Raw genomic sequence first — 19,237 nt, forward strand, 5'->3', positions numbered from 1 at the left:
TTTCATTTAAAACACTAATAAGTATTCATTGTGTGATTGAAACCAATCTAAAATATCTGTGATGAATGAAATCATAAGGTATGGTCAGTTATTTAAGATTGCAGTGACTAGTGAAAATATGTCATTTTATTGTGTTAGATTTATATAATTTTGGAGTAAATTGTTGCCAAATTCTGAGAAACACCTGAAGAAACCATTCTGTTTGGTCATCTTGGTAATTAACATTGGTAAATAAAAACAGTGTGATTGGTTAAGTTTCCTCCATATATTACTGCTTTTTATAGGCTTAGAAAATGAGAACGTTTAAGCAAATAGTTCCATCATGTCAGTATTTGTGGGCAGTGGCCATTACTGATAACAGCTAAAAATTGAAAGACAGTAGTTGGTTACAGTAATAAAAACTAAGTCCTGAGGGCACAAAACTTACAAAGTAAAAGCAAGCAAAGAAGAAAAATAGCAAGAAGGAGAAGGACAAAGTTCAGATGCCATCAAATTAGGAACAGAAAGGGTCCTAAGGCAGAGATGGAGAATGAACACTTAATAAAATCCAAAGAAGACCCTGGATTACAGACTTCTGAGACTAAAATGCAAAGAAGGTTATGCTAACCTTGGAAGGCAAAATAAATATCTACTCATTTTATTTTATTTTATTTTTTTAATTTTTTTAACGTTTATTTATTTTTGAGACAGAGAGAGAGAGAGCATGAACAGGGGAGGGTCAGAGAAAGAGGGAGACATAGAATCTGAAACAGGCTCCAGGCTCTGAGCTGTCAGCACAGAGCCCTATGCGGGGCTCGAACTCACGGACCGCGAGATCATGACCTGAGCCGAAGTCGGACGCTTAACCGACTGAGCCACCCAGGCGCCCCAATATCTACTCATTTTAAAGATAAGAATAAAAAGAAATGTTAGTGGAATAATATAATTTAGCTTCTCCACATATAAGTCAGTAGTTCTCAAAGTGTGTTCTGGAAGCCTGTGGATTCCCTAAGACCTTTTCAAGGCACCTGTGAGGTTGAAACTACTTTTATAACAATTCTCAGTTGTCATTTACCGTTTTCACTCTCACTCTCTCAGGAGTATAAGTGGAGTGTTCCAGAAACTACATGACATGGAATAGTAATATAGCTTTGGTGGCTAATGGAATGTTTGCCTGTTATGTTCTTGTACATAACAATTTTTCAGTTTTAATTGCTAGTCTGACAAGTATCAGTAGATATAACCCACATAAACAAAAGCTCATGGGGTCCTCAATAATTTTTAAGAGAGTAAGGGGTCCTAAGACCAGAAAGTTTGAGAACCACTGTTATAAGGCATTGAGGCTGAAGAAATACTCATTCTTTGCTGCTGTGGAATTAAACAAAATTGCTGCCGCAGTCTGAATGCAGCTAATTTAGATCAGTGGCTATCAGTAATCAAAGATATCTTCTTAGCTTATCAACAATACTCAACAAAAAGCCAGGAACGTGAACAAACAAATGTGTTTGACTCACCTGTATTTTGTAAAGGGTACTTTGGCAGTTTAACATTTGCCATTTCAGCAGAATGTAGCATGTGCCCATGATTAGAATACAGTTAACTATAAACCTGCAGACTAGTTTATGAATTGAAAAGAGTAGTCTGGGGTGCCTGGGTGGCTCAGTCGGTTAGGCCTCCGACTTCAGCTCAGGTCATGATCTTGCAGTTTGTGGGTTTGGGCCCCGCATCAGGCTCTGTGCTGACAGCTTGGAGCTTGGAGCCTGCTTCGAATTGTGTGTCTCCCTCTCTCTCTGCTCCTCCCCTGCTCATGCTCTGTCTCTGTCTCAAAAATAAATAAACATTAAAAAAAAAAAAAGAATAGTTCTAGTATTGCTTATGATACATGTTAGTGGGTCATCTGAAACAGTTTTACATTGTCAATGGAACAGGTTTATATTAGTGATTCCTGCCAAAATTCAAACAGGAATAAACAGAATTGGGCTTGGATTAAAGTGGAATAGTGACAGATTCTTGGTTATTAATATTGCAGACTTAGATAAAAAAGAACCTTTGGCTATTGAATAATATATACACCAAAGCAACTCCTAAGCTGTGTGCTGAATTTGTGTATATTTTTAGTTTATGGTTTTATGTACATGTACAGTACACAAATAATATTCAGGATTATTTTCCTTTAACATTGAAAGACCCCAAATCATCACAAAAATAATATGATACACATTGAAAGATATCGTATGAGTCAAAACAAAACTTTGCATTGTAAGTAACATAATTCTCTCATCAAAAACACCTTCCTTTCCAGCCATGCCAGATAACTGAATACTCTGGAACCTGCCCATTTAAGCTAGCTAAGCAGTATGTTCAACCACGAGGATCAGTTTTTAAAAGTGAAAATTTTAAAAAGCACTCAAGGAATAGCATAAAACATATATGATCACAATGGCAAAAATCCAAACAAAATTTCCCACCAACATTTATTCATGAGAATGGTTCTGTACATTAGCCTTCTGTTAAAATGTGAAAAAAATGGGGCGCCTGGATGGCTCAGTTGGATAAGCGTCTGACTTCGGCTCAGGTCATGATTTCATAGTTTGTGGGTTCAAGCTGCGTCTTGGGCTCTGTGTTGACAGCCCAGAGCCTGGATCTTGCTTCAGATTCTGTGTCTCCTCTTTTTGCCCCTCTCCCGCTTGCACTCTGTCTCTCTCTCTCTCTCTCTCAAAAATAAATAAACATTAAAAAAAAATTAATGTGAAAAAAATACCTTTTTTAATATTCAGAGGTCCTTAGAACCTTAATTTGAGAATTAAGGAGGCTTCAAGTTCTAACAGATCTATATATAGGTCTGTATATGTACCTATTCTTTGAGATATTGCTGATCTCACAAGAGGTAGGGAAAACTTCTCCTAACCAACAAGGGCAAAACAAACAAACAAAAAAAACCTTAGGTCTTGAGCTGTGACCTGCAGGCACACTTACTGGGGCAGGGTTTCTCTTGTGATAGGTGCCCATAGGAGGTGCAGCATTGCACCAAAGACAGATGCCTATAGCAGTATCCAGAGCCATCAGTGAGAGGGAGCTGAGTCTGGGGCTTTTGAATTGAGCCAGCTTTCTGAAGAGAATCTGAAATAGTCACAAGTCACTGGAGCCCCTGGCTTCTAACAGAAGCGTCTGCAAATTCTTTTTGGAGGAAAGACTTCTCAATTTAGACCCTGTAGGATTCCCACAGTTTGAGGTCAATATACAAGTTCAAAATATCAGTAAGCATATTAAGAAGTTAATCACCTTGAATAACATTTATCAAAAATAAACAAAAACAGATTTAGACCCCTCTGCCCCTATACAAGGAAAGCAGATAATGATAATTGGGATGCCTGATAGAGAAAAAAGCTGTGTATGAATTGTTTCAAGAAAAAGGGCAGAATCACCCCAATGAACAAGCAAGAGTAGACTTGACAGGAACAACTAGGCAGATTTGAAAATAAATCAGTATGTTTAGTGAAGTGAAACTTCTAAAGTGAAAAATATAATTATCGAAATAAAAATTCAGCAGAGGGGTTAATTAGCATATTTTACATAATAGAAGAAAGGATTAGTGAACTGGAAGATAAATGTAAAGAAATTACTGAGAATGAGAACCACAGTGCCTTAAAGAATATGTGCTATCCAGAACCTGCTAAAAATTGAAGCCTCTTAGTTCTTGAAAGATTCATAGAATCTTGGAATATTAAAAATATGCCTTCTTTACTAATCAATAGAAGAGTAATGTACAGAACTCTTATCACTGATGAACTTTGGTAAGAAATGTTGCCCTTTTTTTTCATTGTAATTATATATTTTTTGTTGTTTTATTTGATTGCTCTGATGTTTACTTTTATAATCAATATTAGTATGACAAAAAGATGGAAACTAGAAAGGAGAAGTTGAGAAATATGGAAGGCTAGAATAAGAAGGTCTAATACTTAGCTAATTAATGTCAGAACTGATAAACAAGTGAAATCATGATGCAGAAAACAGTCCAAGAAAATAAATGAAAAGAAACGCATGCTGAGACACACTGCAGTAAAACTGCAGAATACTAAAAACTAAGAGAATATATAAAAGCAACCAATGAGAAAAGAAAAAAAACACTTTAGAGTAAGTTAACAGTAGACCCCTCCACAGCAGCAATCATGGAACTCCAAGTGAAGATAACTGAGTATTCTATAATCTTTTAACAATGAGAGTGAAATGAAAACGTTTACAGGTTAAAAACAAACAAACAAACAAACAAACATGATACTGAGGGGGTTTAAGCCTCTGACTCTTGATTTCGGCTCAGATCTTGATCTCATGGTCTGTGAGTTCAAACCCCATGTCGGGCTCCATGCTGACAGCATGGAGCCTGCTTGGGATTCCCTCTGTCCCTCTTTTTCTGCCCCTTCCCTGCTCATGTGCATTCATGTGCGTGCTCTCTCTCTCAAAATAAATAAATAGTAAAAACAACAACAAGAGACTGAAATAGTAAATTTCAAAGATGGTACAGCATAGAAAGCAGAATATATTTGCAACATCTCTAACAGACAACAGATTAGTGTCTTAGAATATATAAAAAATTTCTAAAATTCAGTATTAAGGAAGAGACAATCCAATTAAAAACTAGGAAATAAAGAATCAGGAAAATACAAATTAAGATCACACTTAGATTCTGTTATACATTGTGAAATATTAAGAGGTCTGACAGGAGCGCCTGGGTGGCTCTGTCATGTCAGTTGGGTGTCCGACTTCAGCTCAGGTCATGATCTCATGCCTTGTGGGTTCCAACCCCACCTTGGGCTCTGTGCTGATGGCTCAGAGCCTGGAGCCTGCTTTGGTTTCTCTCTCTCTTTGTCCCTCAACAGCTCATGCTCTGTCCTTCAAAAATAAATAAACATTAAAAAAATTTTTTAAAAGTCTGACAATACCAATTGGTAGAGGGAATGGAAGTTGATATTTTCACTCTGAAAAACAATTTGGTATGATCTTGTAAAATTTATCATTCACCTCTGTACAATCCAAAAACTTCATCCCTAGGTAACTCTTGTACATGTGCATCATAAAACATTTACAAGAATATTTATAGAAGCACTGTTTATAATAGCAAAATATTGGCAACAATTTAAACATCCATCAATGTGAGAAGATAGGAGCCTTCTTAAAGAAAAAATGATAAAATATTTTTAAAAACACATGAAAAGATGTTAATAAATTGTGAAATAGTCATAGAATGGAATATTATGAAATTGTGAAAATGAATAAATCATAGCTTTTCACAAGAAAGTAGATACATTTTAGAAATCTAATACTAAATTTTAAAAAATGAAACTCCCAAAATACTGTATGAAGTATACCATTTAATAAAGCCCCCAAACAAGCATAAGTAAGCAGTGTATTTTTCAATTTTACATACAGTGTGGTAAAACTGTATTTTCTTAAAAGTCAAGAAAATAATAAATACAAAATTGAGAATAATGATTACTTTGCCCAGGGGAAACAGAGTGCAGGAGTTGGATAGGGGAAAAATACATAACTATTCCAGTCGTGATTTTAAATCTTGGGCTATGGGCTCATGTCTAATAATTATCTTATTATGTTTTATAATTACATATATTTTCTACATGTTAGTAATTAATATTATACTTAATAAGATAACAGAAAAGGAAAAGAGTATACCAATGGCCTTGTGATATCTCAGTCATGGTTTAGGATCAAAATAATATCAGAGATGGCCCAGAAAGGAAGTTAAGTGACGCACATATTCATTCAACAGATTTTATTAGAAGACTGTTGTTGTATTTAGGTCATATCCAGTGACTCCCCATGAAGCTCACAATTTTAATTAGGCAGTGGGGGATGGGCAGAAAATAAATATGGTATGTTAGAAAGTCCTAACTGTTACTAGAAAATAACAAAACAAAACAGAAACTAGAGCCCTGTGAAGAAAACCAGAGGTTCCAAAAGAGAGGTGGGGGCAGAGACTGGCCACAGTATTAAATAGGGCATATAAGCCTCATTGAGAAGTTGACATGTTAGCAAGCTTGAAGGCAGTGAGACGAGTAAGCAAGTGTATATTTAGAGGAAGGTCTTTCCATGTGAGAGAAAAAAGTCAGGAGTGATTTCAAGGAGTTTGGCATCAGAGACTGGGAGAGTGTTTGTACCAACCGAAATGGTGAAAGCCTCCAGAAGTGAGTTTGCAGGGTAAGACCCGAGTTTCAGGGTTGGACATGCTAGGTTTCAGGTAGCTGTTAGATTTCCAAGTGACATGCCTAGTAAGCAGTAGAAACTTGTCTGGAGTTCAAAATGCAAATGCAGAGAAAGTGAAAATGTGTGTCGGCAGCAGAATCCATACTAGTTCAAGGGTTTTTGCACGAAATGGGGCCAGATAAATTTGAAAGAGTTAAGAATTGAGTTTCATGGAGATGAGAACAATAGAAACTAATAAGAACACTCTGACAACAACAACAAAAAATGGAGTTATTAGCAAACATTTCCAATTAGAATTTCTTTTAGGTCTTTCAAAAATATATAAATACAGCAGAATTCAATTAGCCTCGAATTGACCTATTTGCTGTTTTGAGATGGCAGTCCATTGTCTAAGGATTTGTTTATTACTTCTCTTGTTCTTTCCTATAATCTTTTTTTGTGTGTAGGCTACAACAGTTATGGAACTGTTTCAATCGCATAAGTAAATGAAACCAATTCTGTAGGAAATTATGCAACATAGAGAATTCTAAAAAATTGTCCACATGTGGATTTTTATTGGCCCTGATCATGTTTTAGAATGAAATGATTATAACTTCGCCAAATGGCTTAGCACAATAATAAAGGCTGGGGCATGCTGTTGGAAGGATTTGCAGAGAAACTGAACTGATTACATGGTGTTTTATTTGCATTACATTAAATCCAGAGCACTTCTTAGAGTGTGCTGAAACTCAAACGTAGAGCCAAGATACATTGAATGACATCAGTTGGATATGGTCACGTCTCAGAGCTAAAGAAGGACACTGGAGATCTTGTAGCAGTTACATGACTTGTCTGAAGTCACCAGTGACAGAACCTTCCTTTGCTGATACCTAGGCCAGTGCCTTTAGCCAAATGTTGCTGCTTCCGTGTATCATAAAGACTTAAAATTTGCTTTCTTTTTTCCATATCCCTTTGCAGGGGTTCTTCCGGAGGACAATCAGATTGAAGCTCATTTACGATAGGTGTGACCTTAACTGTCGTATCCACAAAAAAAGTAGAAATAAATGTCAGTACTGTCGGTTTCAGAAATGCCTTGCTGTGGGGATGTCTCATAATGGTAAGTGAACACTTAGTACACATATTTAACTGTTCTCATTATGGCTGCCAGATAAGTAGCCTGTAGGGCCATTGCTGAAAATGTGGACAGTTTTCCACAAAATTCCAGATTTCAGAATATTATATGCTGATAAAGCATTTCTCATTTCGGGTGAGGTTTAGGCTCTTAGTGTGCAATCTTTCTTTCAGTGGTTTGGCATCTGCCATGATGGGAGAGAAGACTTGAAAATATGAGAAGTGATAAGAAATAACTGTAGTATTTCCAAATGAATGTAATGATTGTGATTCATTTTTTATGTTGCTTTAATAGCATTAAAAATGGCATTATTCTTGTGTATATCAGTAGTTTCTTTCTGCTTTGAGAAAACTGCAGGTTTCTGGCTGTGGAACTTTAAGTGGAATATCAGAATCTAGAGTATATCCTTTTTTTCCTCTTTGCTGTGCAAAGATGAGTATAGATATAGCAGTACCCTTGACTTCAAAGAGCATACAGGCTTGTGGATAAAGCAAAGATTTTAAGCTCCCACAAAACTTCAGTGTCCATAGAATCATAAGAAAATAAAAATTTCTATTTTATAAACCTGTATCTAAAATCAAGCTTACGATTTTGAGTGTTGGCTTAAGAGAAAGAATGTAGAAGACCTTTGTTTTCATGAGTTGTAGAACTAACTCAGTAGAATCACGGAAGATAGGCCTATTTGAAGAAGTAGTTCTTGATTTCCATTTAGCTCTGATTGGTGTTAACAAAATCACAAAACAAATTTGATAGTAACTTTATAGTATTATATTTGTCAAGTATTTGTTCTTTCAAAATTCATTATGGGCTCAAGAAATCTAAAATGCCAAAGTGTTCAAATAAAATCTGAAGTCTTGTTTCACTGGATATTCTATTTTTTTTTCTTTCTTTTGCCTTCACCGGTCTCAAAACTGATCTGGTAAGAAGATAACATTTGAAGTCAATCTTCATATGTTAAGGCTCCAAAGCATCTGTGAAAATTAGTTTTATTCCATCACACAGATGTTTGGTTTTCACAGCGGAAATCTTAAAAGTATTTGAGAATCGCTAATTGGTTGATATCCTACTCTTTAAAAATAGTTTACGAAATTATATTTTTATAATTAATATGGGCCATTTCCTCTGAAGGCAAGAATGTATTATGAAGAAATCTGTCAGCTATACTGGACAGAGTGGAAATTTGGTCCAAATTTCCTCACAGTTGATTATGTCTGCTGTGTAGCAGTATACAACTGCAGTCATTGATTGCAAAAATAATTTACTGGTTTAATTCCATCAATTTTCTTTCATTTCAAGTCAAGGGTTATATTTTAGATGATGCAGTCAAGTTGCAATACATTTATTTTATCTTTATGGTGAAATCTTTGACTTTGAAATCATTATTACTAAGACTGCCTAGAAAAGCATGCCAGTTCTGCTTTTCATGCTATTTATTTTTTGTCCTTTAAATTTGTCACTTCACATATTGATGTAACATGTATTTCCTGTTGCTTGCACACATTCACATAAAATATGCCTCCTTTTGCTTATTGTTAATAAGCAAACAACATTTAAAGCCCAACCTATATAGTATTGATGGTATAATTTTCTCTTCCCAGAAAATTCAAAGAAAACCATCATAAACCTAATAATAAAGTCATCATTTGACTTTATATGGTGATTAGAATATTCTGTTTAGAGAGAAGAACAATCTTTTCTTTTTAATGTTTATTTTTGAGAGAGACAGAGCATGAGTGTAGGAGGGGCAGAGAGGGGGGCGGGGGCGGGGAGAATCCAAAGCAGGGTCCAGGCTCTGAGCTGTCAGCACAGAATCTGACATGGGGCTCGAAATCATGAATTGTGAGATCATGACCTGAGCTGAAGTCAGATGCTCAACCAACTGAGTCACCCCAAGAGAAGAGCAATCTTGATAGGGAGTGTTCAGTTAATTCTTCTTGCAAAGACAAAAAAAAAAAAAAAAAAAAAAGAATTAGACTTACGCAGTTCAACGTTTACAAGATTGCAGCAGTGACTGAGAAAATCCCTTCTAAGAAGTGTTCACAGGAATGTGTTTGCTGTATGGAAAACATTTGATCAAAGCACAAGAAGGGAAAGCCAACAACGAGGTTTTGAATAGTTTTGCCTGTTATCCTGAGAAAGGAAACATTTCCAAATCCTCCAAAATTTCTAGGAGGTTGTAGTAACTATCTAAAATTATTTTGTTATTATATTAATGTTTTCTGTGAATGGACCTCACTATAATAACCCACCCAATTTATCAAGAGGCTTATAGTGTTGTACCAAATCGGCACCTTGCTGCTTTCAGTACACACAAGAAGAGATGAACATCCCCCGAAGTAAATGTACTCCATTCTCTATTACTTGTGTTTCTGCTCTTTGGTGTCTGTTTAATCCATTCGGTGCATTTAGGTTGCCCATTAGCCACCACTCCCAGCTTTAAAGGAGGCTTCTATAAGTAACCTTCAAGGAACCCTCAGGGCCCTGGGCAACATTGTTGGAAAATCACTGAAACAAGGGTTGCTAATCCTTTCAACTTTGAAAGTTCTATGATTCTGCGTAAGTCAGACAACCTACCTCACCAAAGTTTTCACTTTTCATTAAGCTAGTCCATATATTATAGACAGTGTCACCATCTTCTCAAATATGTAGGTATCTGACACCTATATGTTTTGTTGCCATAAAAATATAATTCATATGCTTGAATCAGGTCATCTAGATGTTCTGATCAATTGCTCAGCAATTTAAGGCATTACATCTGATGATCACATAACAATGTAGCCTAGCCCCAGAGTACAAATCTAGAGCAGTCCAGGCTAAAGAACATAGATGGTATATTTGGTTAAGAGTGTATGGTTCCATCTTCAGATGGAACTTCCATTTTAATTGTGACATGTAGCCTAAACATCGTAGAAGGACAGGAGGATTTCAGAATTCTTACACTTGGGAACCTAGTTGTTTCTCAGATAATCTGTTTTCAGCACTGGGTAGGAAAAATATCCAAGCGTTGGACTGAAGTGCTTTGGGAGCAAAGTTTTTATTTTTCTGCAGTGATCAGGATAAACACGTGTTGCAATTGTTTTGGTCATTTAACATATCATCATTTCTAGACCATGGGCCAGTTCCACTGATGGCTCCCCAGTCTTTGTGAGTCATGCTTGGCACAATCAGTTCAATACCCTGTCCAGACACCTTTAGAGGAAAGCTCCAAATGAAAGTAAAGCAGAAATAAAGACCCAGCTTCCTAGGCTACCCAGAGGTGCATGTGACTTACCAAGTGATCATAGCATAACCTGCTTCTTGTTTTACATTTTGAATTAGTGAAGCTAGTGTCTACAGATTCTTGATAAAAATGCTCACATAGATTAATATTTCTTCAGTCAAGTGGACACTTAAACTTTTATAGTTTTTCTTAGTATAATTTTTGTTTTAAAATTCTGTTGGCAAGATCCCTGACATGAATCATATTTTTAAAATGTGACTCCTTTATTTTTTTTTAATTTATTTATTTTGAGAGAGAGCATGTGAGCGGAGGAGGGACAGAGAGAGACACAGAATCCAAAGCAGGCTCTGGGCTCCGAGCTGTTAGCACAGATTCCGACACAGGGCTCAAACCCACAAACCATGAGATCATGATGTGAGCTGAAGTCAGACACCCAACCGACTGAGCCATCCAGGCGCCCCTTGACTTCTTTATTTTTGATAAGATAATTTATTCATTAAGAATTTTGACTACTGGAGTTCCTGGGTGGCTTAGTCAGTTAAGTGTCTGACTCTGGATTTCGACTCAAGTCATGATCTCACATTTGTGAGATCACGCCCTGTGTCGGGCTCCTCGTTAAGGAGCCTGCTTAGGATATCTGCCTTCCTCTCTGTCTTTCCCTCTCTCTCTCCCCACCCCTTCTTCCCCTCTCCTCTGCTTGTCCTCTCTAAAATAAAATTAAGATAAGATAAGATAAAAATAAATTTTGAATAGTGAATATTTCGTATTTGGAGCTGCTTTTCATGTATGAACTAAATAATAAAATTATAAGTATAGCCTGTTACTTTTTAAAAAATAATGTGAAGTAGAGAAGAATTGACTTACTTATGAGTCATTCAGTTAGGTTTTCCCTATGCCAGTGAGATTTGAATGAAAATTATGCTTTTCATAAATGTAAAAATTAGTGAAGCTTTAGCTTTACTGATTAGGACATCCTATTATATAATGTATGGGTTTTTTTTTTCTGTTATTTAAAAAAAATGCTGACAACTTTAAAAATAATTTCTCAGCAGCTTCATAAAAATCCAGAAAAAGGGCTTCACAGATATTTGTGGCACTCAGCATTTTACAAGTCAGTTCTCTCCTTCCTTGTAAAAAAGAAAAGCCTGAATGGCAAATAAGTTTAAATTTTAATACTTGGGTTTTTTTTTAAAGTCTTCTTTGTAATATAAAGGAAAAATTATCCAAATGTTAATTTTCAGAAAATATAACAATGGATGAGGTCCTGATGCACATGGTAGCTTGTGCTGAGACCCACATGGCATTCGTGGCTACGTACAAGCTAGCCTCCACCTCCTTTTCCCTCTGTTTATTATGTCCTTTGGCTCCCTGTCACAATCCTACCAGGCATTCAAGGCCCCATTCAAATGCCTTCTCTTCTGTAAGACTTTCTAATTCCCCCTCTTCCCTCTGTGTTTTAAACCTTTCTTGTGACACCCACACTCTGCTTTGTAAAGCAAGGGAGTGATCAGATCTATACTGCCCAAATCTAAACTACTGACAGCTGTAAAAAGGGTAAGTTAGAGAAACAGGGAAATTCATAAGACAAATGCAATATTCTGAACCAAGACAGTGGGAAGGGTTAGTGAGAAGAAATTAAATTGTGAAAAATATCGGAGCAGTGACCAGTGAATGCAAGTGTCTGAGGGAAAGAGGGGTCATCAAAAATTGTTCAGGGTATCTAGTCGGGTGATAGAATGAATTAACTAAGAAAGGGAAACAGGGAAAGGAAACTGGAGGGGAAGAACAAAAATTCATTTTTAAAGTTGCATTTGAGGGTCTTACAGGATATCCAGCATCCATATATAAAGGAATATAGAAACAAGAGAAAACTAACAGTCCAGATCTCAGGAAAAGAGAGGGCAGGAGTTATGAGCACATTTTGTGAGCTAGAAGAATGAATTAGGAACAACAGAATATAAGGGAAGGAAGAGGGGCCATCATAAAGGTCTGGAACATAGGCAGAAAGATAGGAGAACCAGAAAAGCAGAAACCACAATGAGAACATTTTAAAGTCACAGGGTGAAGAAGGTCAACAGTAGCAAAAGCTGGGAGAGTGAATGCTGGAGTGCTCAAGCAGAAACAAGAACTCCGAAGAGGCCCCTAGATCTGGCTGTGAGAAAAAGCAATGGGGACTTTTAAGAGCAAAGTTTTGGAAATTTAAATGAGGCGTAAGCAAGATTGCAGTAGGTTGGGAGGTAAGTAGTGACAAATGCAGGCAAGGAAGAAAGACTACTCTTTCGGTAGTTTCAGTGGTGGAGGAAAGATGGACTGAAGAGATTATAACCAGGGTTAGAATCTTCAACATCCGCTTAGGTGGAAAGGAAGGAGCTAGTGAAGAGAGGTACATGAGAGAGAATAACCTGTGTATATATAGGCTCTCCCCTACTAGACATGTCCTGTCCTCCTATTCCCCCAGTCCAGTCTGTCTAGCACAGTGTCTTGCATCAAACAGGTGTTCATTGAGTGAATTCAATGATCTCAGGTAAGACTTCAGGGAATCAGTGAGTCAGGTAAGGCCAGGGGTGTTTTGCCCATCTCTGCTTTGTGAAGAAACCTAGACAAATGTTTACATGTCCTCTGCAGATAGTTTGACAATGTTACCCCTGAATAAAAATCACTTCATATTAGTGCTAAAGATGCTCCTTGTTTTACTTAGAGGAGCAAGAAAATGATAGTTATTAGATTGCTCTGGCAGTGCTTTCTGCGCAACCTCAGAATGCACAAGTGTTTTCTCAAGAAAGAGAGGTAGAGGGGCGCCTGGGTGGCTCAGTCGGTTGAGCATCCGACTTCGGCTCAGGTCATGATCTCACGATTTGTGAGTTCAAGCCCTGCATGGGGGTCTGTGCTGACATCTTGGAGCCTGGAGCCTGCTTCAGATTCTGTGTCTCCCTCTCTCTCTGACCCTCCCCCACTCATACTCTGTCTCTCTCTGTTTCAGAAATAAACATTAAAAAAAGAAGGGTAGAAAAACATAACTTATTGGCAACAGACCTATTAAAAGCAATAGTATTATCTGTCTTATTTACATAGGCTTTTACAAAATAAATGTTAAAATTGACCATGAGACATAGCCTTACCAATTCTCAAAAGCCTAGTATGATTGCCAGTTCACCCCTTAGATGTTGACAGACAAAAATACTTTTAGTACAACTCAATTAATTCTTCTGTTTTCTGATTTATTATTTTGAAAATCGCTTTAATGTTTAAAATTAAGTAACATTTGTGTTGCATGCTCCTACAATTAGATAGGTGTTTTAAAAGAGTGTTATTAACTGTCATTAAGAAATATTGTTTCTTAGCACTATACCGAGATCCAAAGAGCAGGGTATCTAAGTACTGCATGTGTTCAGTAAATCAACACTAAATACACAGTACTGAATCTGTTATATGGTAGCAGTGAACTGCATTCAGTTCAGTAAAAGTGTATTATATAAAGGCAAGCTAATACACTTTCACCAGAAACTGAGTCTCTACAAACCTCTTCTTCCTGAAGGCTGCATACTGATGCTGATAATGACAGATTTTTTTAAAACCAAGCAATATGAATTCTCTGTAGGTGATTAATTATATGACACTGAATGCCAGTATTTTGGAAGTTGCTGTCTGTCAGGTGCTAGATCTTTAGAACAGACATAATGTGTCTTTTTTTTTTTTTTTTTTCTTCAGGGCTTCAGGGACTAGATAAAAATTGCTTAAAAGAAAGAAAGAGTGTAGTATGTTCTGCAACATTATATGTCGTCAGGATTTATAGAATTTTATAGCTAAACTTAGAGCTAAAAGAAGGAAATTTTAGAAGTCTTCTTTTCCAAGTCCCTCATTTTATAGATAAACCAGTTGAAAACCAAAGAAGTTAAGCCACTTGGATAGTTTTTCACTGAGCTGAAACTAGAAAGTTGACTTCCTGACTACTTGAAGTGTAGTGTTAATTTCATTGTCTTCCAGAGAGGCCAAGAGTACTCCCTCAGTGACTCATAGGAACACATGGAGCATTTTCCTCTGTCTTTGAAGCAATAGTGGAAGATGTGGAAAAATATACTTTTATATGGGCACACTCAGCCTTTATATTTCTGGTCCCCAACCCAGAACTTTCGTTTTCTATTTCTTAAGCTCTAATTTCAGTCTTATCGGAAACAGCAATCCAAAGGGAGAATTCCCCCCTCTTCTTGGTTTTCAGATGCTCTACCCAATGGGTAGAAACTGAGGTTTAAGAATTAGTACACCATTCCTTAAACAAGTTAAAGACAGAGAGATAGAGACATACATAGATAGAAGAGGTTTTCAGGATTTGTTCTGTATCTATGGGAAAGAATCTAGGTCTGTGTCCCTGACTACAAAATGATATCTGTAGTCTGGTCTATAGTCCACAGTAAACATGGTTAACTTAGACCACTTCATCCACAAGTAACAAAAGCTGGGTTTATTAAGCATTACTATGTGCCACGTGCTATGCTGAACACTTTCTGTGCCTTATCTCACCACCTCACGTGCGGTAGATAGATATTATTACATAGGACTCAAAAGCAGCAAAATAAAATTGAGTTTCTCCCTTAAAAAATGCATACAAATAGGGGCGCCTGGGTGGCTCAGTCAGTTAAGCCTCCAACTTCAGCTCAGGTCATGATCTCGCGGTCCGTGAGTTCGAGCCCCGCGTCGGGCTCTGTGCTGACCGCTCAGAGCCTGGAGCCTGTTTCGGATTCTGTGTCTCCCTCTCTCTCTGACCCTCCCCCATTCATGCTCTGTCTCTCTCTGTCTCAAAAATAAATAAACATTAAAAAAAAAATTTAAAAAAATGCATACAAATAAAAAATGGTATTTCCTCTACAACTTCAGATTTCCATGTTTTATGCAAATTTAGTTTCACCAAATAGAGTGTGTTTTTTATCTGTTTTGTTGAACCTCTGGTATATAAAAATGCTAAAATCACCTATCTGATTAGTTGCATTAATAGTTAATTGAATCTAATGTGCAGCATGAGCACATTTAATGAGCATTTAATGATACGGAAAACTTGTTCATAAGAGCTAGCCTTTTGGGAGAACTTTGACTTCTAAAAATTCACATATTATTTAGATCGTAGCAGAAGGCTTTTTGCCTTAATATGTCCTAATTCTAAATTAATTTTCAGAAGCTTTTTTTGGCTGTTTTTATTATGTTACAGAAAACCAAGATTAGCAAATATAATAGGTGGCTATGTTTGGCTGGGCTCTTCCTAACAGAAATTTTATTTTATTATTATTATTTTTAAAAATTTTTTAATGTTTATTTTTGAGAGAGAGAGAGCACGAGGAGGGGAGCGGCAGAGAGAGAGAGGGAGACACAGAATCCAAAGCAGGCTCCAGGCTCCGAGCTGTCAGCACAGAGCCCGACGCGGGGCTCGAACTCATGAAGCACAAGATCATGACCTGAGCCGCAGTCGGATGCTCAACCGACTGAGCCACCCAGGAGCCCCTATTTTATAATTTTTTTTAATTGAAATATAGTAGGCACACCATGTTACATTAGTTTCAGGTATACAACATAGTGATTCAACGTCTCTATGTGTTATGCTGTGCTCCCCACAGTGTAGCTACCATCTGTCACCGTACAATGCTATTACAGTACCACTGACTATATTCCCCATGCTGTACCTTTCATCTCTGTGACTTATTCATCCCATAACTGGAAGTCTTTACCTCCCACTCCCTTTTGGCTGTTTATTTTAAATTAACTTTTTGGATTACCTTTTAGGAAAAAAAGTATTTTCCTAGATGTGTATATTTATACTTTATTACCTGTAAAAATTTAACCAGAGCCTAGAACAATGTTGCGCACACAGTAGATAGTCAGTAATTATTCATTGTGTAAAGAGATGGCACTGTGCACTCTGTTACATAAAGAGCCACAGATTGTTGGTGATTCCAGCCACTCTGTTTTGTTAGAGAATTTGGGTTGTCTCCACGCTTTACACCAAACCTCTTCTCCCTTCAATGTGCCATAATTCTTAGCCCATCCCCCCTCCCACAACCCCTCCTGTAACCCTGTTTGTTCTCCATATTTATGAGTCTCTTCTGTTTTCTCCCCCTCCCTGTTTTTATATTATTTTTGTTTCTCTTCCCTTATGTTCATCTGTTTTGTCTCTTAAAGTTCTCATATGAGAGAAGTCATATGATTTTTGTCTTCCTCTGACTAATTTCACTTAGTATAATACCCTCCAGTTCCATCCACGTAGTTGCCAATGGCAAGATTTCATTCTTTTGATTGTTGACTAATACTCCATTGTGTATATATATGTACCACATCTTCTTTATCCATTCATCCATCGATGGACATTTGGGCTCTTTCCATACTTTGGCTATTGTTGATAGTGCTGCTATAAACATGGGGGTGCATGTGCCCCTTCGAAACAGCACACCTGTATCCCTTGGATAAATGCCTCGTAGTGCAATTGCTGGGTCGTAGAGTAGTTCTATTTTTAGTTTTTTGAGGAACCTCCATACTGTTTTCCAGAGTGGCTGTACCAGCTTGCATTCCCAACAAACTTCCTGTTTTTAAACTTGATACTTTAAAGTTTAATTCATCAAGCATTTTTTTGTATACCTACCATGTGTATTGCACCCAGGAGCAAAGATGAGAAAACTCAGTACCCATAGATTCTAGTAGAATAACCAACATAAACCAATATAGAAGTACAGTATTAGTTTGCTACCTGAGCTAATATATGAATGCAACAGCAGCCCATTATTTGAGAAGCTTTTCCTAAACTGTCCGAAACCCCAGGTTTTTTATACACTCCTCATTGGGAGGAGGGATGGCGTATCAACACCATTTTCCATGGAAGATACATAATTTTAGAAGTTATCGAGTGATTCTAATATGCCCTGCCTCCCCTCGGTTCGATACTTCTCAACTGAGAACTGCTGATAAAAAAAAGTAATAAATATAGTACAGGGAAGCAAATGATGGGACTGGCTTCACAGAAAATGATTTTGAAAGGAATCTGCTATCTGGTTCTCAGGGGTTTGTGGGGTTTTTTTCCTGTTTTATTCCAGTATATATTACACGAAGACTTAGCATGTGCTGGACATTATACTGAGTGCGGAGGATATGATACTGAGCAAGATTCCTGCCTTCATGGAGATTACATAAGGGAGACAAGAAAACATTGTAGATAATTACTGTGATCAGTGCTGAGAAAGAGAATACAATAAGTAATAAGATCATATCCTGTGGGACCTAAACAATCTGGGGCAGAAGGGTGGGGGACTGTGATAAGAATGTGAGCAACCATTCATGGCCCATCCCTGTGGAACTAAAAAAAGAATGGGGAAGAGTGAGTAGATAGACAAGATTTTTGACCAAAAAATGGTGATTGTTTTAAGATTTCTGTTTGAAGAGGTCATGGGCAGAGGATAGATTTACCAAATGGATATAGGCTAATTTAATTTAAAAGCATCCTAACTGAGAGGTAAGATTCTCTTCCCCTCTAAGTCAGAGACCACAAAGGAGCCACTCCACCCCCCCAAACACAATACCTGTATTAGTTAGTGATAGAGCTTATATAGGGTCAACTGAAGTGAATATGAATTTGAGACTCAGGGGTACACAGCAGTCTCTCCTCTAGCCAGTTGTAAATGAAATTCACTAAGTATTCAGATGGAAATGTGTTTATGGTAGAATGCTACCTTTAGCATAATAACATATAGCAGGGAATCATCCATTTATTCATTCTTGCATTCAGCAACCACCCACAGAGCACAACTAAGTGCTAGAGATATAAATGAATATGACAGTCTGGGCCCTCAAGGGGAAATGGTCACAAAAACACACAACTGTGCCACCACATGGGAAGTGTAAGAGTAGAGCTACACACAGGGTAATATTGGCTGTGATATCCAAATGTCCTTATTATGGGAAAATGTAGAGAGTCCAAAGTGGGGCCCAAAGGTAGCATTATTCAAAATATTTTGCAGATCGTATTGGTGGGGGAGGGAAGAACCATCTGAGTTGAAAGAGGTACAAACATGATTTTTTCCCCCAACCTAGACCTTACTAACCTCTGCTAAATGTTCCTCTTTGCCTTTCTTTCTTTAGTTTTCTTCTTCTTTACACTTCCTCACCCCACAGGAAGCCAAATGTTAAGTAAGGAAATGGTCTTTTTGACAAACATCATTAAGTGGTAATCCTAGAGAGTCAGGGGAATGATTATGGCTTCTCTCTACTAAATGTAAAAGGTCTAATAACATGAAAGAAAGCACCATCCATATTTCTTTATAACATGGACAAAATAAATCATACAGACTCTGTGAGAACAGAGCCTCTGTCTGTACAACTTTGAATTCTGCACAGTTCCTTCCTTCAATTTGTGAAAGAATTTGTGATCCTTTTAGGGCCTGACTGTATATTAAGGGCTGGGGATACAAAAATGATTAAGACACTGTCCGTGGCCTTCAGGATAGTGTTCTAGAGTGAGATAAATAGACTATAAAATTAAAAAGCACACTGGGGCGCCTGGGTGGCTCGTCGGTTGAGCCTCCGACTTCGGCTCAGGTCATGATCTCACGGTCCGTGAGTTCGAGCCCCGCATCGGGCTCTGTGCTGACAGCTCAGAGCCTGGAGCCTGTTTCGGATTCTGTGTCTCCCTCTCTCTCTGCTCCTCCCCCGTTCATGCTCTGTCTCTCTCTGTCTCA

General features: G+C 37.4%; 1 protein-coding gene across 5 annotated transcripts in view; it reads left to right on the forward strand.

Annotated features, from left to right (window-relative positions):
* PPARG (peroxisome proliferator activated receptor gamma) overlaps window positions 1-19,237 on the forward strand; it is a 134,779-nt gene that overhangs the window by 87,728 nt on the left and 27,814 nt on the right. For all 5 annotated transcript variants that reach the window (XM_060631794.3, XM_060631792.3, XM_060631795.3 and 2 more), the window contains one exon: window positions 7,156-7,294. In XM_060631794.3, the coding sequence (XP_060487777.2) occupies window positions 7,156-7,294 (139 nt within the window). The remainder of the gene's footprint in view (window positions 1-7,155; window positions 7,295-19,237) is intronic.

This window comes from Panthera onca, chromosome A2, assembly GCF_046562875.1.
Source record: "Panthera onca isolate mPanOnc1 chromosome A2, mPanOnc1 haplotype 2, whole genome shotgun sequence".
NCBI lineage: Eukaryota > Metazoa > Chordata > Mammalia > Carnivora > Felidae > Panthera > Panthera onca.